The sequence below is a fragment of the Syngnathus acus genome, chromosome 8 (genome assembly GCF_901709675.1).
Source record: "Syngnathus acus chromosome 8, fSynAcu1.2, whole genome shotgun sequence".
In the NCBI taxonomy this organism is placed as follows: Eukaryota; Metazoa; Chordata; class Actinopteri; order Syngnathiformes; family Syngnathidae; genus Syngnathus; species Syngnathus acus.
Genome location: NC_051093.1, coordinates 3,574,122 through 3,601,619, shown reverse-complemented (window position 1 = coordinate 3,601,619; position 27,498 = coordinate 3,574,122). Strand labels below are relative to the sequence as shown.

General features: G+C 42.8%; 1 protein-coding gene and 1 long non-coding RNA gene across 3 annotated transcripts in view; one reads left to right on the top strand and one right to left on the bottom strand.

The window, feature by feature from the left end:
- LOC119126399 overlaps positions 1–27,498 on the top strand; it is a 155,263-nt gene that overhangs the window by 50,385 nt on the left and 77,380 nt on the right. For both annotated transcript variants that reach the window (XR_005098639.1, XR_005098640.1), the window contains exon 7: positions 782–843. This is a non-coding gene — a long non-coding RNA (uncharacterized LOC119126399). The remainder of the gene's footprint in view (positions 1–781; positions 844–27,498) is intronic.
- Positions 1,718–27,498, bottom strand: part of hs3st4 (heparan sulfate (glucosamine) 3-O-sulfotransferase 4) — a 50,755-nt gene continuing 24,974 nt past the window's right edge. Inside the window, exon 2 of the mRNA XM_037257626.1 lies at positions 1,718–2,713. Within this exon, the coding sequence (XP_037113521.1) occupies positions 2,059–2,713 (655 nt within the window). The 3' untranslated portion in view covers positions 1,718–2,058. The remainder of the gene's footprint in view (positions 2,714–27,498) is intronic.

Here is a 27,498-nt window from a genome sequence, read left to right as displayed (position 1 = left end):
AGTCATTTCTAAAGATAAAATATTTTTTTATTTTAATGCATTTTGTAAATTGGACTAGAACACAGATGTCAAACTCAAGGCCCGGGGGCCGGATACGGCCCGCCACATCATTTTATGTGGCCCGCGAAGACAAATTGTGCATCAAATTCGTGTCATTACTTGAATTGCAAATTGTCTTCACTTTTAATATCTTTTTCTTTAAATATTTGACCAGTTTTTACTCATCTGATTTGAAAACGAGTTATTTGTCCGTTTGTTTTGTAGCTTTTACTGTATATAATGAGGTGCTCATACATTTATTTGGATTGACAGTCATAATGGCCCTCCAAAAAAGAAGCTATGACTACAATGCGGCCCGCGAAAAAAATGAGTTTGACACCCCTGGACTAGAACAATAAAATGCTAGCATAATGTATTTATTCATTCAATTTTCTTTTTTTTAAATGAAAATTTCACTAGCCTGCATTCTCATAATTTTTTGAGCATCTCCATGGAGGAGAATTAGCAATTAGCAGCTTATGCGACGGCGGCGGCAACACATCTTCGCCGCTCACAGTCATCTGTATGCTAATGTCAACCACGTAGAGAGACTCCAATTATCAGCTAATGCTCATGATACGTCAGTGCTCTTATTCAATATGGGCGCCGCTAATGAGCGCGGCGCCGCGCGGCGAGAATAGTGTGCACATTAACACATTGGTAAACAACAAGGTCGTTGCATGTGCAGAAGACTTGTTCCTTATCATAAAACTAACAATTGTATCTCTTTTGTCCAAAACAGATATCGAGAGAAAGGATGTGTGGAAAGTTCTGCTTTTGGGTGCTAAGGAATGAAAGTGAAAGGTAAGGACACGTTCAAAAGTATATCGACATGTGTTGTAATAGTCGTCGTCGTTTTATAGTTGGAATTATAATACCATGAAACCGCAATTTTTGCTCACAGTGATGTCCATGCCCAGTGGAATTCCATTCTCATTAAATTAGCAAAAAACAGAAATACAGTGATCCCTGGCTACTTCGCGTTTCGTTTATCGCAGCTTCACTACATCGCAGATTTTTTTTCCAAATTAAAAAAAACATTTAAAAGCCAAAATAAAACTTCTAAATTGAGGAAACATGTGTCTAACCTTTAGGACAATGAAGTATTGCTCCAGATGTTTGTTTACATTCCTTTAGAGGTCCGTTTTCGCGTGTTAGCATGATCGCGAATTAGTTTCTTTCCGCTAACTCGTTAGCCTGCCCAGTACTTCTTGTTGGTGACTGTACTTCGCGGATTTCACTTATCGCGGGAGGTTTTCGGAACCAATTATCCGCGATAAACGAGCGATTACTGTATGATTGTAAATTAATTTAAGATTAAAATTTAAAATTCCGTGAGTATATTTCAATATATTTGAAAACAAGTTGTACTATCATACTTGACCTTGTTATGTCTGTCACATAGAATTTGAAATAAATAGGATTCTTCAACCAAAGCCAAAGAGTGACTCTTTGGACCACAGGCGGGGTATCGTTCAAAATCAGTATACTGATATTGGGACATCAACAATAATCCCTGAAGGTTGTGGAACATTTAACTTTGCGATTGACGTTTGCCTTCAGCTACCGCATCTGGCACCACACTTCTTGAGTTGACAGAAATATTAGCCCTCACATTTTGGCGGTAAGGTCAGAAGTGGAACCCGTCGAAAATAACTGCACGGTCAAATTTTGTTGTCACCTTAGAGGTCGGCGGTAATAATTTTATTATGATGATGAACTTTTTAACGGGTTAGCCAGTGTCACCTCCATGTCATAACTTCACATACTTGTGGGAGTTGTACGCAAGAAAAATCAGCATTTTCCTTTGTAAACAAAAAAAAAAGATCATCTCTTTTTCACAAATATAAATATATTTTATGTTTTGGTATGTACAGTAGTCATCTTCCATCATCATCAGCATTAGTTTTGAGAGGGGGAGCAAATGGAAAGTGCCGCGATTACGTCCAACGCGGAGCAGTTGAGGAGCGTTTTTGTTTCGTCGAGTTGGTAGAAGGCTGGCGGTGGCGACGGGTTCCGCTAGACCAGAGAACCTCGAGATATGCTTTCCTCTTGTTTCTCCCATTCAAAATTCTGGCCTGTCATTTGGTAGAACATCATATTAAAGGGCTTATAGAACTTGTGCAGTCGCCGAATCACATCCGGCTCGATTTTGGGGTGAGTTCTCCCTTTGGACTTGCCCAGGCAGCGGGGAGTGCTGCTGTCCTCGGGCTTCTTCAGACAAGGGAAGCCTTTCGTCTTGTTGAAGTAAAAGTGTTTGTCTGTGACGATCCTCTTGAGTCCCAAAAAGTCCTGGACTTTGGCCATCTCGCCCGCGGGGTCCACAATGAGCCTCTCGCCACTGACAAAGTGCATTTGGGAAAGAGGAAAGTACTGCATCCAGCTTTCCAGGTGCAGTGCATATATCCCGATGCGCAAAGCGCTCCACGAGGCATCTATCAGACCCAGGGTTCGGTTTTTGAAAGCGAGAACCTCGAAGGTGGGGATCTCGGCCTTCTTGGACAGAGTCTGCGTGTAGTCCGAAATGGCCCTGGTGACGGGATTGCGCACCACGATGATGAGCTTGATGTCCCTGGCCATGGTGTGGATGCGCTTGGGGGCTTGGTTGGTCACAAAGTAACTGGGGGTCTTCTCCATGGTGATCTGCCCCTCCAGCGTTGAAGGCATCAGGTCTCTGGGGAGGAAACGGACAGAGACGTCTTAGTGTGCAGACAGATATGGAAGGATGCTTTCGATTTTGTGGGTTTACCCATCATAGACATGTCTACCAAATACCATGTTGCTAAGTGATACTGAATTCAGGAGCAAATTGTTTTTTTGAAGTACCATTGGAAATGGTAGATTTCCCATGTGTTTTTGGGTATGGGGTCTAGATTTGTTTGTGGGTCTACCGTATTTTCCGGACTATAAGGCGCACCTTCAATGAATGGCCCATTTTAAAACGTTGTCCATATATAAGGCGCACTGGACTATAAGGCGCACCATTAATACAATCACAACATAATAACTTGAAATAGTGAAAACAATAACAATATATCAATAATGTTAATATCACACAACACACAAAATAAACATGTAAAGCTTACTTTAATAAGTACAAAACAAAACAGTCAGATAGATCAGTAAACTTTAAAAGTTAAAGATTACAATAACAAATTAACAATTTTATGAAAGTTGAATGAATTTTTTATTAGAGGTATTAAGTTTGTTTTATTGTTGTTATTGTTGTTTGAATAAGAAGGGTGATATTGGTGTTTGTGACCGCAGTAAACAGGCTAGGTTGCATCATGTCCGATTTTTAATTCAAATCAAATTATTCTCCATTTTATCTTTTTTGTTTCAACTTCAGATGCAACAAATTACTTTATAATCACAAAATAATGATCCATAGTCTTTTTGATTCATGATTCATAGTCTTCAGCGGGCCACTTATGATTGATTTTATGACACAATGCTTTGGGTCAGTTTAAATTTAGTCACGGGCGGCATTTGATCTGCGGGCCGGAATTTGGTCCATATATAAGGCGCACCGGACTATAAGGCGCACTTTTGAGAAAATTTGAAGTTTTTAGGTGCGCCTTATAGTCCGGAAAATACGGTACTTATAATAGACCTTTCTACCAAATTTCATGTGGCCAAGCAAAACTTGCTCCAGTAGCTGAACGAAAAACAAACAAACCTGCAGCTCAGCTAATTTTTGTGTGCGTCCGCTTCCAAAGACTAGCTAAAAACGACAAACAAAGCAATCCCAACTATATTACCGCTCGCTATTATGTTGCATTGAGCAACACGTCGTATCAGCTCAAATAATTACACCCATGAAGTCATGCGCAGGAGATAAAAGACAAGAAGATGAAACGGCAGTCGAGCGAGCATGCGCATTGCTTAATTGACTCCATCTGTGTTACTCCAGGAGCTGTTTTGGAACTTTAATAATGAGTCGACTGCATATCATTAATACCGGGGCGCCAGGGGGATTGTTTTGTCATACATTTATTATGCATGCTATGCTCACACTGTGCAAGGCAGTTTTATTCACCCCCCCCCCCCCCGTACACATTTCAGGTCTTTACGTCGGTTGCTCATTCAAGTCCGCCGCCATTCATTAGAAGATTCGAGGTGATTATTTGTCGTAAAATCGGAACGCCCCTCACTTGAGGAACACATCCCACGCAAAGCCATTTGCCATGGCTGCCAATGTTCATCTCACCCAGGTGGCAAATACAACAGCAGCAGCGTCATTGCTGTTTCTATTTCAGTTGAACTAATAATACAGTGTCGCGTTAGCTTCCAGCGAAAAGCTTATCAAATGTTTACACTTGACGCTCCACGCTCCCCGCTCCTTTTGCGGGTCCCACTGCTAAATTGGTCCATTAGATCCTCTATGACTCTTACTTAACTGATCACAAACAGAAAGGCGGCAGCTTTTCTGCAAAGCGTGATTCAAAACGACGCCGAAGCGAGTCGCGTTTGCTCGCTAAATGAGCAGAGCAAAGTGCAATTATGGCGTCTGTTACTGTCTGGGAAATGAGGATAAGTTGCCGTGATTGTGCTTGTAAGAGCAGCTTTCCTTCTCTTTTGCGTTTTATTCCGCGCTCGCCTGTGATATCTCAACACGCGGGGGCGGGTGTTGTTTCAGACCTACACTTGCGACGATATACTTGCATCAATCATTTGCACGGCGGACATATTCCAAATGAAGTCTTCTCCGCCAAAGAATCCAATTTAGCCAGCAAAACATAAGATGTGGTTACGCACATATCGACCACCCACTCCGCTCGCACCCACGTCGGCGCACACGCGCCGTCATTGGTTTCCGAGCTGAGAATCTTGCAAGTGGCCTGGTAATTGCATCTCAAGTAACAGTATTGCCTTCCTGATGGGTAATTTCCCTCTGGGTTGTGTTTGTCTCTCGACAGTATGGTGCCGCGCATACTCCTGGCGCGTGTTAGGGAAATTAAATCTGCAGATTGCAAAGTGACCAGGGAGAATATTCCCTTTCATTAGGTGCCCTCACTTTCCGCTAGTAATGCCGGGCTGAAGGTTTGTTTTTTTATCTTTTCCAGAAGGGCTCCTGCAAACTTCAGTTAGGTACTATGCCATCGCCATAAAAAGTTGAAATGGAATCACCTCGGCACAACCAATTTCCTACTCCATAGACACGACATCATTGGTAATGTGCCGCGCATCTCGCAAAGCATGTCCAATCGTTCAAGGTTACCTTTTTGGAAGCATAAAAACCGATCGTCCTCATCCGGCGCAACACGGAACATTATACGTTTAATTATAGGACAACACAAGCCCAAAGACTTGTTTTGATGGCGCGCCGCAATCACCATCATCATCATCAGTCATGGATCAAGTGCGTTTGAAATGTCAGCAGCCAAGGAAATCACAAAGCCGATAAACAAGCTAGTTGTGGAGAGGGGGGGGGGGCGGCCATCGAGCGGAACAGCGGCAAATAACCGCAAACGCTGACCTCCTCGTTTTGGTTCGTTTTGATTTCTATTCTCGCTCGCTAAGCTTGACGCGGGTTATTCGGGTGGGTAGGCGACTAAAGCCATGGATCCAAACGGGCCTTCCTCGCCATCTGCTGTTTACCTCAAATATTTGTTCTCCGCATCTCAAATCGGATCTCGTTAGAGTATTCCGGTAGAGTCTTGTGAGAACAGCGTTTAAAATGCCGTGGACTCCAACATCCCAACACAATTTCCGGCGTCTGCGGAATCCAGGGAATAATTTTCAGGCTCAACGAGGTGAGAGCCAATTTACATTTGTAGAAACTGTTAATCGTTCTGAGCTGTTTGCGGCGGAAAAAGTTCATCCTCCCGAGATGCTCAGCTGTCTCTAACAATTAGGAAAGATGAAATAGACGCCTCCGCTCGCCCTGGCTTCATACCCGTTCGAATTGAGCCTGGCGTCCTCTACGTCAAAGACGATCAATTATCCCCAAAAAAATCTCAGTCAAAACCGCTGCCGCATCCTCCGAGAGCAAAATCTGAGAGACGTCAGAGCTTATGAGAGCAGACAAATGTGGTCCTAAATCTTTCTTTCAAAAAGAGAGCGTGATTTTTCGAGTGAATAATGGAGATTGAGTCTCTTGTAGTTTTTGTGTATTATCGACTCGTCTGCATTTGTGGCTCGGGACAAGAATCGTAAGCAATTATTTTGTTTTTCTGAGGAGCGTCAAAGCAAACATCAGGAAGCCAAATAGATGGTTGAGGTCGTCCAAGCGGCTATTTATCCCCGCCAATCGGCTGATGGATGCTACGGTCAGTTTGCAATGAATAAGACATGGCCGCGCATTGAGCGACATGTTTGCGATAAGCACCGAGATATTGCTTCTCTGAGCACACGGAGGAAAACACTCCAAATGAGTCATTCCTCAACAAGCGAACGCGTTCTTGTTTGGCACGCACGTGAGCGCAAGCCCACAGGCCAGAGCAAAGGCCACCGCCGGGTCTGTTTTGGAGTGGGAGGCATTGTTGCTGTCACAGTTTAAGGTGCCGCTTTTTTGGCGGAGAACAGCAACGCTGTTCACGCCGATCGGCCCGGTAATGATGCGAGCGCTCGGATCCAGATGGCTTTTGTTTTTGTTTGTTTCCAACCTGAGTGTGAACTTCCCACCTGTCAGTGTTGTCTAAGCGTATCTTAGCTTGAAGCTTATCCACTGGGCACTCGTGTGTTTTGTTTGGGTCTTGAAATGCTTATTTGTAGAAAATAATATCAGTCCAAACCGGTTGGGGGGGGGGGGGGGGGGGAGTTAAGTACATGAGAAATTTTTTTTCCTCTTGGTATACCCATTAAAGATATTTAAGATATACCACACTCAGATGAGCCTCAACAAGTTGACACCTGTGTGCTGGGACTCACACCAGTCTTGGTTTCCTGATCCCAGGCCAATTAACACCCCACCGTTCTCTCAGCTAGCGCCACGATAGGTCACACTAGTTTCCTTAGAATCACAGCGAGTCTGGGATTATTCACTTGAGTCTTGTCTCGTTTCTGAGCTCAAGCTAATCAAGACTTGGCCATTCCAAATGTTTTGTCAGTTTCATTTGGATTTGAGCTATTCTGTATTTGTTCGCTTGCGTATCTCTCTCTCTACTGTCCTGGGTTAGTCAGTCTTGATTTCGTTAGTCACCTCCCCTCCGTTCCAAATGCTCCCTCACCTGTTTTGTGTCAGTTCTTAATCATTACCTTTCTCTCAGCTAGTCTGTAATGGTTCTCTTGACTCTTGCACTCATCTCGTCCGCACGTGTCGTAGGCGTTTTCCCTTGATCCGCCTGTCTTGAACAGGCATTCCAGTTCCTTCCCAGGTGTTCCCTCACCTGTGTCATGCCAGTTTAGGTTTCCTGAGAGTCCCAGACAGTCAACCCTGCTGTCTTCCTGAATCTTCTTTCACCTTTATCATGCCAGGTTGTATTTCTTTCCTTTGTATCCAAGTCAGTCCTTTCAGGTCTCTTTTGGTCTTATCCAGTCATCTCTTTCTCTTCCAGGGTGTCGTCTCACTCCTGATGACTTAAGTTTGTCGTATTGCTAAAAATAGATTCTTTATCCTCCTCTCAAAAGTCTTGGTGGGTCAATTTTAAATGTGACATACATGCCCACTTTGAGACCCATCAAATAGTTAGCTTGCAGATCACATTTGGCAGCTGATAATAATCCATATCACGATTGTCAGCAAAAGAATCGTACATTTTGCGTTTACCCGGCACTACGTAAAGAACATTTGAGGACAGGAAGTGACAGCTGGTCCTGATCAAAAACCTTACTCCCCCGATCTCTCCCCGTCATCCCCTAAAGACCGTCGCGTTTCCAACGGCGCCCGGCCAGCCAGGTACTTTCTCTCAGCGCACCTGCCAGACTGTAGCAGTCGCATCTGAAGCTTTTTGGACATGAAATAATGTGTGGGAGAAGAGCTATGAGGATGTTTGCAAAGCTGTTTCACGCTGCACCATTACCATCCTCAACAGTCGCCTGAAAGGGAGAGAAAAAAAAGTCTATTTTTAACTGAAGTCTGCGGAGACAATGAGAGCGCAATCTTATCTCCAATCAAATTCTCAAAAGGATATTGCCGTCTTTGCTGTCTCCACATTAGGATTGTACAAAGGAGGCTGCTGCTTTCCAATGTCTAGAAATAGATAGAACAAAGCCAAAAATAATGATCTTACATTTGTGATGTAATGCAATTAGAAGGAGAAACACGACAGACCCACAAACAGATCATTCGGTTCTTCTTCTCGGTCTCATCCCGTGGCCAAGATAGCCAAAAATGTATTATTTATTATTATAGGAGATTTTTTATATGAGTACCTTTTGAACCATTTTGGGTAAGACGCATTCACATTTCCACATTTTTTTTCAATCCATCCTGGACCTGAAGGTCAATGCGACACCACCACACAAACACAGAAACAAGTCTTCTCTATATGTGCAGAGAGGTAGAAAAAAGCAATTCAGCAGTTCTCTCCTCGCAGAGAAATATCAGGACAAATTTAGCTCTACCTTTACACCCGTCGAGAGAAAAAAAAAAAAAAGTCTGACATTAAGTTTCAATCCCTTTCACGCCAGTATTAATGCTAAACCTCAGCGTGGCGGAACTCCCAACATTTTCCAAAGCTGCTCTACACGGGCAGCGCAAGGTCGCTGGCGAGCTGCCATGAAATACACACAAAATATCCCGAGCGCACCAAATAAATATTGCAAGAGCCGTTTTGAATAATACAGGACACTTTTGGGGGTTTGTTCCCAGATGCTATTACCGCATTCAGTGCACAAGCATGGTGCTACGTCAACTTTACTTCTCCTTCCTAAACTCACCCGTGCGTAAAAAAACAAACAAACAACAAAACAACTCGCATCACATCAACATCAATTTATTGCTAGAGATTGGGATCTAAAAAAAAAAAAAAAAAAAAAAAAAATGTTTCTCCAACACAATTGTTTACCATTTGCCTTGACATGCACTGAGTAGTCTGGATCTGGATACCTCATGAAACTTTTTTTTACCGTCAGAAAGAGTGAGCCTTCATTAGTGTCATCATGAGGTCAGATGCAAAATTCAAAGTAGTAACTTGAGGCGTAAGCCCTGTAGACGCGACGGGAATCCATCATTGGACTAATTGGCAATTTTGTCCAACCTGAGCTATAATTGGAATGTACAGCTCTGTGGTAATGACGACAAAGTCTTGATGAACTGGCTGGTTGTCGGCTATTTGAGTTAAAAACAAAAAAACATCATCAGTGTAGCTTTTTAACTACTTACAAGATCAAATGTCTGAATGCTAAATTATGCTAACAACGAGCTAACTGAATCTCGAGTGTGGCGTGCAAGAATTTCTTCCATTTCCCGCTAAGAAATGTCATATTAATGAAGGCGTGCTGATCGGGCTTGTTAATTCACATACGCGATGAATCATGCATGCGTGTACCTGCTGCCCTGCCGCCGTGCAAGAAGGCCAAATCAAAGTACGACTTCCTTGGATTTTATCGCATTTCAATGAGCAACATGTACGCTCAGATTTTTTTTTTTTTAAATCCCAAAAGATAAAAAAGGAAGGAGGCAAAAATAGCAGGACATTTTAAATGAAGTCTTTGTGGTTTTTGAGATGTCTATCACGCTCTTGTTTTTAAGACGATGTATCTCAAAGGGGCAGGTGAACAACTTCCTCCAAATTGGTGACGTTCGCTTTTGCTGTAAAAAAAAAAAAAAAGCAGTTGAAGTTGTGCCAAAATTGTGCACTCGAGCATGACAAAATGAAAAATGCCTCTGGCCATTTTTTAACTTTCTGCTTTTCTTCGCGCTTATCACATAGAATCAACATCATGTTTTGCTTTTGTCAGGGCAAATCAGATCCCACAAATACGTCCCAAAAAGGTTGAACAGTCTGTTCAGGCTGGTTCAATAACACCTTTTCCCAACGGAAAAGAGGAAAGCAAATCCAGATCCAGACAAATCTTAACTGTCTTGAGGTGACTGGTTTAAAAAAATGTTCTCTGTGGGAATCTGCATTGCAATGACCACAGATCGCCTGGTTAAATGTAGGCCAAGCAATCTCAAGTCTCGGGGGACCCGAACCCCATTTTTCCATATCCGTCAATCTGCATGCATGAAGCTGTGGGCCGCCTCCAGCCAAACATTATGAAGTACTACTTTCCTATTGGAAGCGGGCGAAGAGATTGCACACGCTCGATTATGTGCTTCATATTGATCGAGCCGAGCTCGGGTTATGTCGCTCTGTCTGTAAGTAAGCCGCGGCATCATTCCCTTTTTAATTTCTACCATTCTGCACTGTTAAATGTTTTATTTGTATTCATTTATTTGTCATTTAACTCCCAGTTGGCAATAGGCTCAGTTTCAGCTGTATAGTTTGTCACTTGCTCAGTGGCCTAGTGGTAGAGTGTCCGCCCTGAGACTGGAAGGTTGTGGGTTCAAACCCCGGCCGGGTCATACCAAAGACTATAAAAATGGGACCCATTGCCTCCCTGCTTGGCACTCAGCATTAAGGGTTGGAATTGGGGGGTTAGATCACCAACTGATTCCCGAGCGCGGCACCGCTGCTGCTCACTGCTGCTCACTGCTCCCCTCTCCCCCAGGGGATGGATTAAAATCACATGGGGATGGGTTAAATGCAGAGGACAAATTTCACCACACCCAGATGTGTGTGACGATCATTGGGACTTTAACTTTAACTTGTTTCATATTAATAACCTAAAAGGGTTTTTTATACAAATATAGACTGTAATTCGTTTTGCTCACACCAACTTGCACGGCAACTTTGAATCAGTGGAATTTTTCCAAAATAAAATTTTTAAAAAAAGTTCAATGTGGATTTAATTGGCATTTTTGTGGCGATTTAGTCAAATGGCCGTTCGTGTAGGGTGTAAGTATGTGCATAGTTGTGAATCTTGTTAACGATGGCATTATTGCAATTTCATTTGCTAAACAATGCAAACAGCCCAAATGCGTCCATTTGGCATCCGTCGAAATAAGACGGGCATGAATAATTTAGCCACACATCACATTTGCAGGGATACTTGAAGAAAAACGATGTGTCATTTTACCCGAGATGATATTGGGGAGAGAGTAGAGACGGATTGGGAAGGGGCTGAGGTCGGTTATTTTTTAGCAGCGCAACATCTGGATGCAAAGAAACAGGCTGCTAAGAATGTTCTCATCATGCAGACACGGCCTAAGCTGCTCCATTATGGGCTAAGCTGACCTATCAGTTGGGCTTTGGCTAATCCAAATTGTGCTTTTCCTGCCAGCACATTGCTCAATTCAGACGTTCAGCCGTGGGGGGGGAGAGGACGCAAACATAATTCACCTGCCGTATGAGCCGCTAGCATTTAAGAGATATTGACAGAAATGCAGACTAGACTTTAGACCGGGTGAAACCAGGTCTAAGTTGTGGCGCAGGTGGTATAATGCAGTTTTGGTGGAGTTGATCCAATGGAAATAATACATTTAAACAAATTCTATAGTCTTTCCATTTCAAAGTTGGGGTTTGGAGTAAACAGCGGCGCTTTAAAGCACGCTTCCGTTTGTTTTTGTGCCCTTTCTCACTGAGGTCAGGCGTTAGTAAGACGTTTTAGTCGGCGCCTGCCATGATAGCAAATATCAGCAGCGCGCAGTCGACTCGGCGGGAACACTGCTCCGCCGGCCGGGCTGACATGACTCGGGGGAAATTAATTTGCTACAGTCATAAAACGCTTGCTTATTTAATCACTGTTAGATTTAATCTAACACCTTAATCTCATCGGGTGGCTTCTCCGCCTGGAGCTTTGCACCTGCAAAAAGTACGAAGGGATTAGAGTCAGAGAAGCTTGCCGGAGGTTGAGTTAAAAAAAAAAAAAACAGTGCAGTCATGAAAGCAAACGTAACAGCCAGCAAACAAGTACTCCATTAAATGAGAGTGCCTCTCTCTCAAAGAGTGACATCTAATGGCATCGGAGCTTTTTGGGTTCCCGCCATGTATATTTAATGCTGTCCGGATCAAAGTGCGGCGAGTCTCTTCCAGCCCTCCCCGGATCAAAGAAATCTTGCTCACGAGCGTGACACCAAGCGTCGGGGGTCCCGGCCCGTTTGCCACGGCGCCGCCTCGTCTTTCATTCCAAGCGGGAGCGCACCTGTGCGACCGGCGACACCTTGGCTGTGAAATAGCTGACGCAAAAGCTAAAGCATCTCCTCGCTTTTCAGAACTTGAGACGGGAGGAGATACGAGGGTGTAATCCTTGAATGGATCTGGCAAGCCACCCCCTTTTGAGCCCCCCCCCCCACACACACACACTTAATCTGCCCGGCAGAGGTAGTTTGATGCAGCAAGCGAATCTACCATAAACACTCTCCACAAATGCAGGATAATGTTTTGCTGATACACAGATTAACTTGTGTAATCCAGGCTGCCAATGGCAGAGTTGAAAAGGAAATGTGTCAACTGTTGAAAGATAAAATTAAACCGTAATCTCTCAAGTCTTGCCTTTTTACTGCTATTGTCCTCACATGTTCCGCGCTACTGCGCCGACATCAAATAGCATTTATTTTTTATTTTTTTTAACTCACATAGAAACATAAGCGACTCACTTTGCGGGCTATAAATAACGCCGCACGGCAAAGCAGCACTCGAGTCCAGTCGGCACCAAGCTACAACTGTTGAGTCAGCAACTTGTACGTGTGGAGTGCAAAGTTTCAATGAACAAGTTCTTTTGTTATATTTTCACGACGTAAACATTAAATTACAATCCAGCAGCTAATTTACAGTATTCTGAATCACATTTTTGTGTGTGTAGTGGAGTCAAACTTCTCTTTGAGAAAGTTGCTCCCCTTTTTTAGAAAACCAACAATCCAGACAAGCTCAACAATGTCAGTTTAAAGAGTCGAGCAAGTTATTAGGCCGATAGGATACACGCAGTAAAACAAATGATCCTTAAGGACCGACGAGCGCGTATTAATTACTCGAGAAAGCATTGGGTATTCAATTTCGACACCTGAATCAGGGTGGGCAAACCGCATTGCGTCTTGCCGTCATTTTTCCCCCCGGGCTGATGTGAGCACAATGAGGAAGCCAGGAAAGAAGCCGACTTTTTAATTAAGCAAATGTGTTCTATCCGCCGTGCGCCATACGTCTATTCAAAGGCGTGTGTTTTATCTCCGAGAGCAGGTTTCTATCATCTTTTGTCTGCGCGGCCCTGAAATGGACCGGCAGCCGAGCCAGAGCCCAGCAAACACCTACTCCCCCCCCCCGCTCTCGCTTGAAAGAATCGCTCACTTTGCTTGGCTTCCGCAAATGGAATTTGACACCAGAGTGTGTACTTTTTGTACAATAAATTTATCGCCTAATGACTCTTGCACACTCGGGCGATATATTCTGACGATAGCGACTTCTGAGAGGCTTACGTCGTCTGTTGAGACAAAGCGTATCCTTCAATCTTTTTTTCCCCCCACTCTCTCCAATAATACGTATGACGAAGCTCCTGACAACGCTCCATTATCACCTCATCGCAACTCTGGCAAAGTGTTATAAGGGTCAACTCTTAAGAAGTGTGATCTCCGCGGGAACATTTAGCGTGTTGATGTTATTATTAGGGGTGGTAAACCATAAATAACTAACGGTAACTGCGACATCGCCAAAAAATCACAATACGCGGGAGGGAAAATCAATATCGAAAAGCATAACTACATTTTATGGTTGTCAGTCTAATCCAGTAGTTAAGTCACAATCACAGTTCAGTCATCATCAACATCTCATAGACCAGGGGTGTCAAACTCATTTTCTTCGCGGGCCGCATTGTAGTCATAGCTTCTTTCGGAGGGCCATTATGACTGTCAACCCAAATGAATGTATGGCACCTCATATTATATACAGTAAAAGCTACAAAACAAACTGACAAATAACTCGTTTTCAAATCATACGAGTAAAAACTGGTCAAATATTTAAAAAAAAGATATTAAAAGTGAAGACAATTTGCAATTCTAGTAATGACACGAATTTGATGCACAATTTGTCTTCGCGGGCCACATAAAATGATGTGGCGGGCCGTAACTGACCCCCGGGCCTTGAGTTTGACACCTGTGTCATAGACAGTGTGCTGTTCCTTCTGGTGTGCCCATCATGGCCACCTGGGGGCAGTATTATCACACAGACATTGCAACAACCACAAAGAAGAGTTTCACAACTAATCTAGTAAATTGCCCCGACTGGAAATGAACGTGGAAGAAAATAGGGAGTTTTGTTTTCTCCACTTCCCAGCGCATTCATTTATCGTTGCGGCGGCGGTTTAATGGAGCAGATGTTGTCGTAATTAATATTACACAGCGCAGCCATCCTTCATATTACAAGGATGTTTATGCTTCATAGCCTGAAGTGAACCAAATCAAATGGCTGGCCTCTCCCAAACACTTGGATCTCGGAGAAAATACAAATGAAGGTGGCTGGGTGGGGGTAATCTCAATGGAGTGACTTTTTAATGGACACTTTTCGTATTTGGGCATAGCGGTTAAAAGCTTGTCAGGAAGAATTTTCCTCTCGATTAATCCTCGCGCTGGCTGGTTCGCATGATCACGTTTCAAAACGCGTCTTTTCTCGAGTCAATACGCAGCCATTGCTAATCTCATCGAGTCACGCGGATTGCTGTGCTAAAACTGTTGGCGACATCATAGCAATTATCATTATACTCGATGACAGGTCATGGAAATATTTATTGACTTAGGGCAATAACTCTAAAGATGTTTATACAAAGTACCAATGAAAAAAAACATTTGGCTAATATCACCATTATGACCAATGAGAGAATAGGCCCATCAAAAATAAGACAGTAGTTGTACTCCTAAAAGGTATATTTAATATTTTTGTAAGTCAGTTTTGTACACAATTTGAACTTTAAACACTGTGCCTAACTGTGGAAATTAAAAAATTACTTTTTGATTCAATTGCATACAAAACTTAAATATTTAAATGCTTTAAAGCAAGCGGTCCTTAAATTAAGTGTAAATTGTTGAACTTAAAAGTTAAAGACAACTGATTTGCGCTAAACAAATGTACTAGATTTATAATTATATAAATGTACCAGATTTCATGACAGGATTTTATACAGGCTTGTTTTGTATTTGAGAAGCTTTCATTTATTTGAAGGTTTACCGCTTGCAGCTGGCAATTTCATTTTAAATGTCATATCGCTTGCCCCCGCTTAATTTGTATTCACCAGGCAAAGAATTGCGAGGCACCATTGCACTGATGTCATTTTAACAAACAGAGAACTTTGAAAGTCTGCAGCTCTTCAGCTGATTATCTAATTTAGCGGCAGACACAACACAAATCAAACGCCCCTCAAGAGTTTGAAGGACGGGGTGATGAACTTGCTCGAGAACGTCTTATAAGATTAGATAAAGATACGTTGGCTGTCCCATTTGGACGGCTCCTGTTTACGAGTGCTAAACGTGCAGTTTGAAAAGAAGCGCGGCCAATCTCAGGAGCGTTTTGTCAAACATGGCAATAAAAGCCTGCAATTATTCATGTTGTTTAAGTGCTCTCGAGTAGAACAGCTCGGTGGGTTTGACTGACTTGGCAGTGCGGCCCTGGAAAGAAAATGGAGCTTGTTTTGTTGTTGGCGCGGTTAGAAATTGTCGGTGAGGAGATGGCACCTGTACAAAATACATGTTTGCTACCAATGACGAAAGTGGAAACGGCATGGCACTGCCTAGTAGCAGCGAGGAGTCGGATGATTCGCATTAGGATTCAAGATTATGGCCACAAATGCGCCCACTCAAATGACATCCGCAAAACAGAATGCCTCTTTTGTTGTGCAGTATTATGCTTTTATTGCTTTAAGACAGCCGCTTTAGAAATCCCCCAGAGATGCATAAATTATGAGCGGCGCAAATGTGCATAATCTATATTTCATTTCCAAGAGCTATTAAAACAAATACACACAAAACAAAGACAAATGACCGGTTTTGAAGTTGACAGTAAAATGCTAATTGGCTAATTTCCCAACTACAGGGGCTCCTTCGTTTTGGACGATCTGGGCCGTCGTAAAGTCAGGAAACAGTAACATTTGCCAACTGTATTTGATTTAATTAATTGTCAATCCAAAAACAAATATTCAGTGTTATAGTAAGTCAGTATTACAAAAAAATGTATGCTACATACATGTTGCTAAATGTTAGCTTGTTTCAGTGCTAATGCTAGCTTAGTATGTTAGCACTGCTATATTGTTGAAGCCAAACCGACAGTATGCTCTGTTAATATGTCAACAACTTTGCACCTTTATAATCAGGCTGTAAGTGGCTATGTTTGACAATTGCACTTGTGAAGCGAGGCTACATTCAAATGTTGCGAACCATTTTAAATCAAAAACACTCATTTGTGTTTTAACATAATAAAGAACATTTAGAACAGAAACAAAGCGACTGAAGCATCCTTGCTTGCAGGCGCTACAGCACATCTGATGCTCAAAGATTGTTTCACTTTGAAAACTGCTGTAAAATGTTCCAATACCAAGTAATTTAGTTGTAAAGCTTACGCCTCTGATGTTTTTTCACTCGAAACGCCTTCCTCATCTTTCCGGCGGTATCTCTTTCACTTTTGGCGTCTTGATAATGTTCCACATTGTTTTTGTGGAAGCCGAAGCCGACAATTCTCCACCTACGCTACGAGCGTCATGACAAAAAAAAGGGGCCGCGTAGTTGTCGTTTAGCCCGACTTTGACAAAACAGCACACGGCGTACACGCGCCGTCGCGCGCACACACACTTCCTTGTCTCACTTCCGACATTGACGCTCTTAGAAGAAATCCGCCGTTGTCTCAAACGCTCGCTTTGAGGCGGTTTTGAATAGCTGTCAGGGTGCATCATTATGCTTGCTCGCGGCAATTTGCACTTGACTAACGCCGTAGCGAGTTCCGACCGCCCCGCTGACACATCAGCCCGCCTCTAGTCTGATGTATTATTTTCATCTAGGAACAACACTACACATCTTTGAAAAGATGTTGAACTGAATTGAGTGATACCGACACTGTGACCTGGACTTTTGATATCAAAGTATCTGATATCTTTGAATCAGATTCTGGACCAAGTGAAAAAAAATGTCAAACTTGTACAACAGTTGGGCTTTAAGGCTCCACTGGTTTCACTTTCCCCAGTTTTATCGACTTTGTTTTACACAGTCCAGGGTATAAAATGGCTATGTTTAAACCTCCCAGCTGGCACCAGCGATCAATTCTCCAAGTTAATGTCTTGTGTTCCATCAAAACATTAAAGTTTATGCTGTCGTCGGAGCGCGACGATAAACAAGTTGGCCCGTTGTCGTCGGCCCGAGCAGTACGCCAGCGCCGTCGTCGCCGAAGTAGTCGCGGTGACCTCTAAATTTGATTAGGAGCGAACAAATCATTTGCCAAGTCGTCCGCGCTGGTTGGCAAGCTAACGCCGCTGAACTAGTTGCCACAATTTTGTTTCCATTAACATGCCGCGTCTGCAATTTGCTGAGCGTGAGGCTTATTTTCAGTAACACCCCCCCCCCCCCCCCCCCAACACCACCGTAGCCCCTCTGCCTTGGTAAGCCAAATAATTAACAGCTGTGCTGACACTTAAATCTGTTGTGTTTTACAGTTTTCATTAAATGTGTCAAAGTCCTTTCAGCTTCGTCATCACCGCCGAGACCGGACCGGGAATTTATCAATCTGTGTTTTTTTTTTTGTTTTTTTTAGTCATAGTGGTAACAAAATATTAATGATAAAATGACATACCCAAAGGTCATGGATGTTGTCTGAAACAGAGAAAGCATGTGAAGTGAAGGGAAACAAGCCGAGTGTTTACATCCTTCACCTAAGTGAAACTACTTCTGGAAATACAGGCGCAGAATAAAATCCCTTGAATATAAATTCAAAGGAATTCAAGTGAAGTTAGAGGATAACCAGAAGGTCAACGCAATCACAGCAAAAATATAACCTTGTCGGTGGAGGTAATGAGTCAAGGGCTCTTCAATAGGGCTAAGTATGAGACACGGAATGACCTTGCTACTTCTACACTTGATTGTCAGCACAAAAAGTGACGGAAAGAGTTGAAGAGCTTTGGAGCTTAGCTCATCAGCACTCCCGACGTTCCCCGGCTGGAGTGCCTATTAATGTTGGATTGTCATTCTGACGAGCATGAGGAGAGTGGGTGTTCATAAAGATAAGCAAATGTGCGGCGTAAACAATATACCGTCCCGTATAGGAGAGCCCGAGTTGCCGCACGTGGCGGCGGCTTTAGCGGATCCATTTTCTCCTCTTCATTAAAACAAGAGCCCGTAGAAAATCGTCATCAGCAAACTCGTGGATTTTCTGTAGGGAATAGCGTTCCGACAGATAAAGGGCCGGTCGGAAATAGCCATCTAGCTCCGCTCAACAATGACAGATCCCTCCGTATTTTTAATTCTGCCAAGAAATGCTACAAAGGGAAAGCGAAAGATGAAAGCCCGACGTACAGCGTTAGCACATAGAAGCGTATTGTCATTCTTCCCGTCAAGCTCTGAAGGCCTCAAAAGGAACACACTTTTCTTTGGCGCAAGGTTATCCGACAGTCGTTCCCTCCCTGCAGTTCTCAGCGCCCACTTATTGTTCTTGAACATTAAAAGGAACCTTCTCTAAATGGCTGTCATTCTCCCCCACGCAATGCGAGTTGAAAAGGTTGCGCAAAGGCAACCGGGCGGCCATTACCCTGGCTCGCAGGCACCAGATGATGGCTGTTTTGACTGCGTGGTCTTATGAAAGCCAGGAAATGAAAAAAACACAAGGCGAATGTCAGTCAAAGCGGCGGATTGTCAACTAAAACACAATGCGGATCAAGGCCTGGAACTTCATTAGAGCCAGTTAGAGAAAGCCATGCCGCGGACTGGCGCCGCGGACTTCAGGTTACAAGGGCACTCTCGCGGCGAGGCAATTAGCCCGCCGTCGAGTCAGTGTAGCTGAGGCCGAGCAAACGAAAGTCATTGACCTTTTTTACCTCCAAAACGCTCGAGTGATGTTCACATCCGTTAGAACGAATCCCACGACCTCTTTGGCGAGGCAAGGCTGGTGACTTTTGACCTCGTTTTGCCTTTGATACAGCAAGTGACCTTTTTACAGAGCAGAAAAACAAACATGACCTTTTGAGGACTTGTAAAATTGACCCGTTATTGCAATAATTCGATTCCCGTCATCTCGTGCGCCAGGGAATTGAGATAAAATGAGTAGCTGAAACGCAGCAACAAATATAAATGTGTGAGTTGGAAATTACACAGCTGCAATGAAGGAAATAGCCCAGATTGGATAGGTGTTTTTTTTCCAGCGGTGTAGAAAAATTGAAAATCCAACCTTCTGGTTTTTCCCAAGTGGTGTAATAGGTCTTTGGTTTAGCAGTGCATTGAAATATATTAATTAGAACCGGGAAAAACAATGAATGACAGGATCGAGATTAATTTGGAATTTTTTCTCCAATCATTCAGGAAGTTTCTCAAAAACCTCTTCAACAAGAGTGAGTGAAATCACCATTGAATTTCTGCATCATTTCGTTTCTAAAGGCAGAACAGCAGTGTTTCAATAACAGAGCCCTGTGGGACACCAAAGGCAAGATGTGAAATAGGAGTGAGCTGGTCCGCATTCAGCGCACATCGTGTATTGTGCACTGTTGGCTGGGATGAATTTCCAAACAAACAGTAACATTAAATATGGATGTGTTTTCTTCCAAACTGTCGAAAGTGTATCTGCGCAAGTAATGGAAGGTTCACATCGCGATTGAGACAAAGGCCATTGAAGCAAAACAATGCAGTCCTTTGAGAGGATATGATCACAGGCAAAAATATCAACAGTCGAGGAGGCCAAAAACCGTTAACTTGATTGATTCTAGTGCCTAATTTATCGCGCCAGAGTGCTTTTTCACCACGTTTCTTCCAATATGCGAAAAAGCCTCCGTGCCACAGCTGTGATTTTAATAGATGTAAATATTGATTTTCCTGTAAACGTGTTGACAGTAAAGGGAGGGAATATCTACTGCCCCACTTGATTGAGCAATTAAAGACAGTGGAGCTTTCAACCAACGGCCATGTTAAGCTTCAGTTAAGAACTTACGTCCTGTACTTAAACTGAGATATAGCGCAGCTGCTCAGGTGAGGTATTTTTTTCCATATTTTTTCTGGGGAGACATTGTCTCGGCAGAATAAATTTTCATCCCTATTTTTTCCTCTATTCAATTCAGGTTTTCAAGTAAATTTGACCTTTAGGGTCAAGTGTCGGTGTTCATATGAAGTAAGCTCCTATCTGTAACCTGTTTATGAGCTCAGGCAATCATACAAACTCCGATGTCACTTTGCACGGCGGTGAAATTCTAATTCTGGAGTGTGCAATATTGCCGTGTAAGTTAATTCAACTCCTTCGTGTGTGTTACGTCTCGGGGCTTATTTGCTCCTCTCCGCTATACATGCCACGAAAGAGCTAATCAGAATAAGAGCTACCATATATACCATACTATATGCATACTAAAAAAAAACATGTTACGCCTTATATCTACCAAGACCCGGGTGAAAAATAGGTTTGCACCTGTGCTGTGCGGTAACCACGGCAACAGTGAGGAAGGATCATATCGGGGCCATCTGTTTATTAAGGAGGGGGAAAACAATGACAGGATTCAAACATATATATCATATAATCATTGGTGTGAATTTTTCACAGAGGCGAGGTTCATGCAGAGGACAAAGTAGAAGCCAAGTGCTTTTACTGTACAGCAAATATATATTTAAGATGTGATGTTTAGTAGAGTGTCTTGAGGAGGGGCGAGAGTGATTTGATGAACAAATAAATGTGTGCACAATGAAAATGAGGCCATCAACATAGTAATCTATTAAAATAGTCTTTGATTTCTGAATTTGCAGTTTTGTTGAGTGAGGGAAAATCAGTGAGGTTGAAAAAAATCCAGGTTAAAATGTCAACCTTTTTTTTTTCCATGCAAATTTTTGGGTGGTGAATTTTAATTTCCTTCCTGTTTGCCACATTCATGGAGTCAAGTTGGCTGAATTGAATTTGTTTTTGGAAATACTCAACACGTTTAACATTTACAATTGTCTCATAATTTTTTTGATTTTATGTGACTTTATGATGTAATATTAGGTCCAATTAAATTTTTAACAATATTGAAAACCCACATACAGTATTTCTCCAAAACAAACATGACTGTGGTGCCTGTTAGTGAGCAGCGCTGATCAATAAGGCGAGTACGAGTGCGGGCGATTGATCGGACAGAGAGAGAGAGAACGAGAGAGCGCCCATGGCGGCTCTTTTCAGCCAGCGGCTAATTTGCGTCGCCTGTCTCGCTGCGATCCTTAATTGCGGACTGTTGCTTAAACGCTAACACTATGAATTTTTCAGCCGCTCGTAACGAGGCGTAGTTCTCGGCCAGCATTTAATGGATTGCTGATGAGTCACAAAACTGGCTGTAAATGATTTATTAAAAGCCCTTTGACACTCTGCATTTCATTCGTTTAATCAAATCAAATCTGCTTTATTTACCCAGTTGAGGTCCAGGCGTGGAAATTAAAAACTAGGTACGATACGTTCATCAAAGAGACAGCGGTCTGTAATCGGACGTCTAAATATGTGACTTGGGAAAATGTAGATGTTGCTACTTGTTGGTTCTACACATCAGTTCAGTTCAGCGTCGCTCGCTAATCTGCACATGATAACCTGAAACATTAACAGCCGTTGCCCGCAAAGAGCACTTGTAGATTAGAAAATATCAAAAAATACAAAATCCGCACATTTTTGGCGCGCCCACGGAGCTTGTGCACTTCATCGTTAATCCTTTAAAACCCGACAAATTCGGGAAGAATTAGGTTAACCAAAGCCCATCCTTGACCGCCGCCGGTCCATGTTAGCCAGCAGACGGGATAGAGGAGAAAAAAAAGTGCCATATTCTCTATGTGAGATTATATTGGTCAGTTAGAGGGTCATGATGTGCACTGGTGGAGCTAGAGGGGGGTTGTAAGGGGCACTGCCCCCCCTCGCTACTTCGCGTTTCGTTTATCGCGGCTTCACTACATCGCGGATTTTTTTTTCAAATTAAAAAAACATTTAAAAGTCAAAATAAAACTTCTAAATTGAGGAAACGTGTCTAACCTTTAGGACAATGTAGTATTGCTCCAAATGTTCGTTTACATTCCTTAGCACGATCGCGAATTAGCATCTTTTCGCTAACTCGTTAGCCTGCCCAGTACTTCTTGTTGGTGACCGTACTTCGCGGATTTCATTTATCGCGGGTGGTTTTTGGAACCAATTATCCGCGATAAACGAGGGATTACTGTACACTTTTTATCCCTTCCCTAATATAATAATTTCGCCATACGGTTCTCCTCGTTCACTGTGATGTGTTGCTTTCTGTCGGCCTTCAAACAAAAACAATTCGAAGGCAAACCCTCAAATGACTCACTCAAAAGCAAGACGCAAGAATTTGCGGCAACTTTTTGCATTTACATAGCGTCAAATCCTACTACCGATTGCTTTCTCTGTGACAGAGAGTAAAAATAGAAGCTTGTGATCAAAGACACATCTGGAAGTGGAAAGCGAGAGAGAAAAAATGTCATCAGACGTGGCAGAAAGTGGGTCTGCCGCTCACCGACTGTCTAAAAGCAAATTATGAGCAAGTGCAGACTCCCGGCTCACGTCCCTCTTAAGGGACAGGTACTCGGGGAAAAACCACCTGAGGTCACAGAGTCCCCTCTGGATGGAGCCTCAATGCCCTCCGCAGGTTCTGTCAATGTTTAAAAGCTTCATACGTTTGTCTTTTAAACTAAAAGCAAGAGGGAGGAAAAAAGTAGAGCGGATTTCCACAGGCATGGTGGGGGGAACAAAAACGGGTTTTTGCGAGACCGCATGTAGAGTTCCTCCACACTCGCACGTCTTTTCATTCTTATTTCTCGCCAAACTTTCCAAAGTGGGTCATTTTATTTCGGGGCGTTTAGTGTCAGCCTTCATCTCGAACCAATCAGCTAATCCTTCTCTCTGGATAAAGGCACACTATGAAACATTGATGGCCAGTAAAACTAACTCATTAAAACACTTGGTCCTCTTTCGTAATCACATGAGAACCAGGACTTGATGATGAGGTACGCTTGATTATTATTCCAGCGACATTTTTTGAATTATTTACAAGCTAGCTCGCTAGCAAGCTTCCTATGTTTCTAGCTATAATATCTAGCTAGCTAGCTATAAAGCTATATTAATTTGCTATACCTTTTATTGGCTTCTTTTTCTATTTTTTATTTAAGAACAATTGCAAAGTCAACCAGCATCAGGGAAACGGGTAATAGCTTCGCAGGATTATAGTTGTCTGCTCAGAATGTCGACAAGTGACCCTCCTCTTACTGAGAGGCACTTGAAACCTGGCGCAATTACAACCACAGCTATGAGCTCGACGTTAGCCAGGTAGGAGGAGAAGGAGAAGTGCAAGGCTAAATGACGCATGCAGCCTTGTTATGACACAATGTGAATCATAGATTTGGCGGAAACCTTTCACGGTTACCACACGTGTGATTCACAGAATCACCTCTTAGAATGTTCTCTAATTTCTATAGGCTATTCTGAATGACCACATTTCTGTATAGTCAACTGCCTTCCCATTTGACTTCAGAGCAATCTCGACATGTTGGTGACGTTACCTCCCACCCAATCATTTGTCCTGACAGCTACAGGAAGAAATGATTAAACACAAAACAACATATTGCGGTGAAGTGTGAAGCCGGGTTTTTTTTTTTTTCTTCTTAGGTGGCTTTCTTTTTTTATGGCTTCACACATCACTGTGTAAGGAGCTGAGCGAGCTTCTTTAGCTTAGAATTCATCATCAGTCAAAACCAATGGAAGAAAATCCGATAAAAACTCGAAGCTCTTTAATGGTGTTATTAACAGAATGCCTGATTTCTTTACTTTATTGGCAGAGAGATGAAAAACGGTGGTTCTAATTGCAGTTGATGAGCTTTTTTTGGTGTCTGGAAGTTCTGTCGTTGAAATCAGAATGCATGAAAAACACTCATGCAATCAAATTGTTAAGATTTGTCATAGCCGGACTCCTAAGCGTCTTTCCACTGTTATGTAAAATAATTCCCGTTTTATCGTATTCTAAAAAATGCGCAATAATTAACATTGTGAATTTTAAAAACCTTAAAATGATTGTTTTGAGGTAGGCTAACTTTGGTGAAGTAATTCAAACAACAACACGGATGATAGCATTTTGATCGATTTTGTACATCCAAATATAAATCCTGTGGAGTTTTGATGGTCACATTCATCCGTTTCTGAAATGATTGCCAAGATGAAGCATCTCGATAAAGTAGCAGTCGTAGTTCGTATGGAAAAAGACACTCCTAATAAATCATTTAAATGCCTTCACAATGAAAGCGGTGCTCTTTTCTATCGGGTTCGCTAATGGCCCTGTCGGAATAATGACACAAAAGCATAAGAAAATGTGTATTGACAAGGTATGAATGCATCTTTTTACGAATTCTTTACTTAATGACATGTGGAAGTGTAACGTCAACCCCCACCTTTGCTACTCGGAATTTCACCGCTATTTTTTTCTAGTCTAGCTTTATGTCGAGCTGTCCTTGGCTATTGACTGAAAACCTTAAACATTTCACAGTTGTACGTATGTGCTCTGCAACTGGAAGCTGCCACAACATGACGCTGAATAGAAAAGTAGCAATTGTAGCTAAGTAGCAAACGGATCTTGCCTGAGAGATTTTTCTGTCAGTGAGGAGTTACTGTATGTTGTTATTGGTCCGTGACCTTCTGATGAAAGAGTTTGCTGGCATGGGATGCCAACCTTGCCTCAAACTGCAACTTCAGCCCCCAAGTCTGAGGAATGAGATATGAGCAGCTAAGGCTACATGTACACACCGACGCACACATTTCGCACCGCGTGGCGCTGATAACACAATCCCTCTGACATCAGGGAGCCGACTGCCTGTCCATTTTAATTACCTGGGAAACGGCGACTCAACAGTAGCAGTATTGGTGCAGGCTTGCGTCTCTGTGATTGTCATATTGGGAAGATAGAGGGAGGAACTGTCAAATAGGCTAACCCCTCTCTCTCGCTATCTCTCTTCCTTCTTGTGTGTGAAGACATAAAGATTTTGCGGTTAATCCGCACGGGAGAGCGAGGCACAATGGATAATCTCAGGATAGGCAAACAGTCTCAAATAGTCTCCGCTGCAGCTCGCACCGTGCCTCCCCCGTCACGACTTGTCATCTCACCAAAACGCCAAATGCGAGGGAGTGCGCTACAGCACACTCGGCTGCAAGTCGCACATTACGCGTGTTTACAGAAGCCAAATGTCAGACTTTAAAGAAGACATCATTCTTTGTTTCCCCCAAAGAACGTCTTACCTGTTGACTGCTAAACATTTTTGGTGTCCCACAAGGCTCCGTCATAAGCCACTGCTGTTTTGGCTCTGCTACCAAACATTGAAAACAATATTGAAACTTTAATGAATCATTATTAATCAACCTGTCTTACAATCTTAAGAGATTTTTCTAAACAATTTAAACTAGTTTTGTGTCTTGAGAACATGTATGTCAAACTACCTTGAAGAATTATAGCACACTCTTTAATAATGAAATCATTTTTCAGCACATTTTCCAAGACGACAAAACAAACGATAAAGGAGGATCCTATTTCCTTCGCCACTCCCCCGCTGTTATCCTTCTATATTTTTTGTGTGTTCTTGTCCACTTGCAGTAAGTCCTCACTTGAGATAGTGTCACTGGAGGCTTGCTGAGCACTTCAACGTCGCCTCTGTTCTTCAGACGCTCTTTGACTCACAGCCAGTATCCGAGTTGTTGCGGTCAAACACGCCCAAAGGTTATCTGGCGACATCATCGCAACAGATAACACCTTGAACGTGCCGTGAGCCAGACATCAGTGACTTGGACGTTGCCGTGTTTTCCACACCAGAAAAAAAAAAAAAAAGATGAAAACCAAAAAGCCGTTTGACGTTACTTTCAAGACCGTATTCCTCTCGAGGAGTTTATTTTTTTCAAGTCCAGTAAACAACATCCTAACGGCGTACAACCTCTCCACTAAACTGTGATTTCGACAAAAGTGAAAACAAAATGAATCTCAGGAGAGAGTCGGAAAGAGCTTAGCGTTGAAGGCAACTTGAAAAGAGAAAAAGCTTTACAAGAGTGAAGCTGACTTCCTCCGGCACACCGCAAATGATCCTTTCCGCTATGAAAAGTGTGAGCGCAACTTGAGCTGGAAAAAGTGCCTTTTAGAGGCAAGTGGGTGTCCAAAGGAAGGAGGGAAAATGGATCTCTATTGTTGCAAAAAAAAGAGAGGTGGGGCGGGCGGGGGACATCTCGTTGAGGAAGCTCCCTAGACCAGTGGTCCCCAACCTTTTTTGCGCCACGGACCGGTTACGTGTCAGAAATATTTTTGCGGACCGGCCTTTATATAAATAAATACATTTATAATAAATGTATAAATACGATGAAATAAAATGATACGACTGGCATAAAAACAAATATAAACCACATAAAAATAAAACTCACCATTACGTTGAATTAGTGGGAGCACTGAGCTTGTTTCTCAGAAACGAGCCGGTCCCATCGAGGCGTAATTGGAGACAATGTCCTTCTTGTTCACGTTTCTGTTCTTTAAAATAATTCCAAATGTTTGTCTTTTAATGCGGGATGCTTGGTCTCCATGTGCCGAAGCAGTTTTGAAGGCTTCATTGCCTCGTTAGCTAGCCTGTCGCCACATATTGTGCGTACTGGGCTTGGCGCGTCAAAGACACCTGTGGCGATAAATCCATATTTTAAGTAGGACTCCTGAAATTTTCTTTTAAATGCAGCTTTCCTTTTCTTAGAAGTCGTAGCCTCTTCTTCTTCCGTCTCCTTAGTGGGCTTTTACCCTTTCCGAAGAAACTTTCCAAACATTCCTCATTTTTGCTAGCTTCGCGGGCTCTACTGGGGTGACATGTCACGTGACCGGGACGAACGTCTTGACCGAATTAACCTGTCAAGAGACACACATGCACCGAGGGACGTAATTAGGAAATAATCGCCAGATTTTTTTTATATTTTTCAAAATAAATTCTTACTCATTTTTGCTAACTTTGCAGGCTCGACTGGGGAAATATGTCACGTGACCGGGACGAGCGTCTTGACTTGAATTAATTGATCGACGATAAAAAAAAACTTTTTTTTTTCTGTGCGGCTTGGCGGCCCGGTACCAAGTGACCCACGGACCGGTACCGGTCCGCGGCCCGGTGGTTGGGGACCCTGCCCTAGACTGAATTTTTTAGTAGGATTAGAAGTTCGTCCAAATACAAACAAAAATTACCCATTTCTGAACATTATATGATGACCCCACCTGACTCTAGTTCTCACAGCCATTGTTTTGAATTAAAGCACCAAGCCTCACTTCAAATTGAGATTCCTTCATCGCCATCATAGTAGG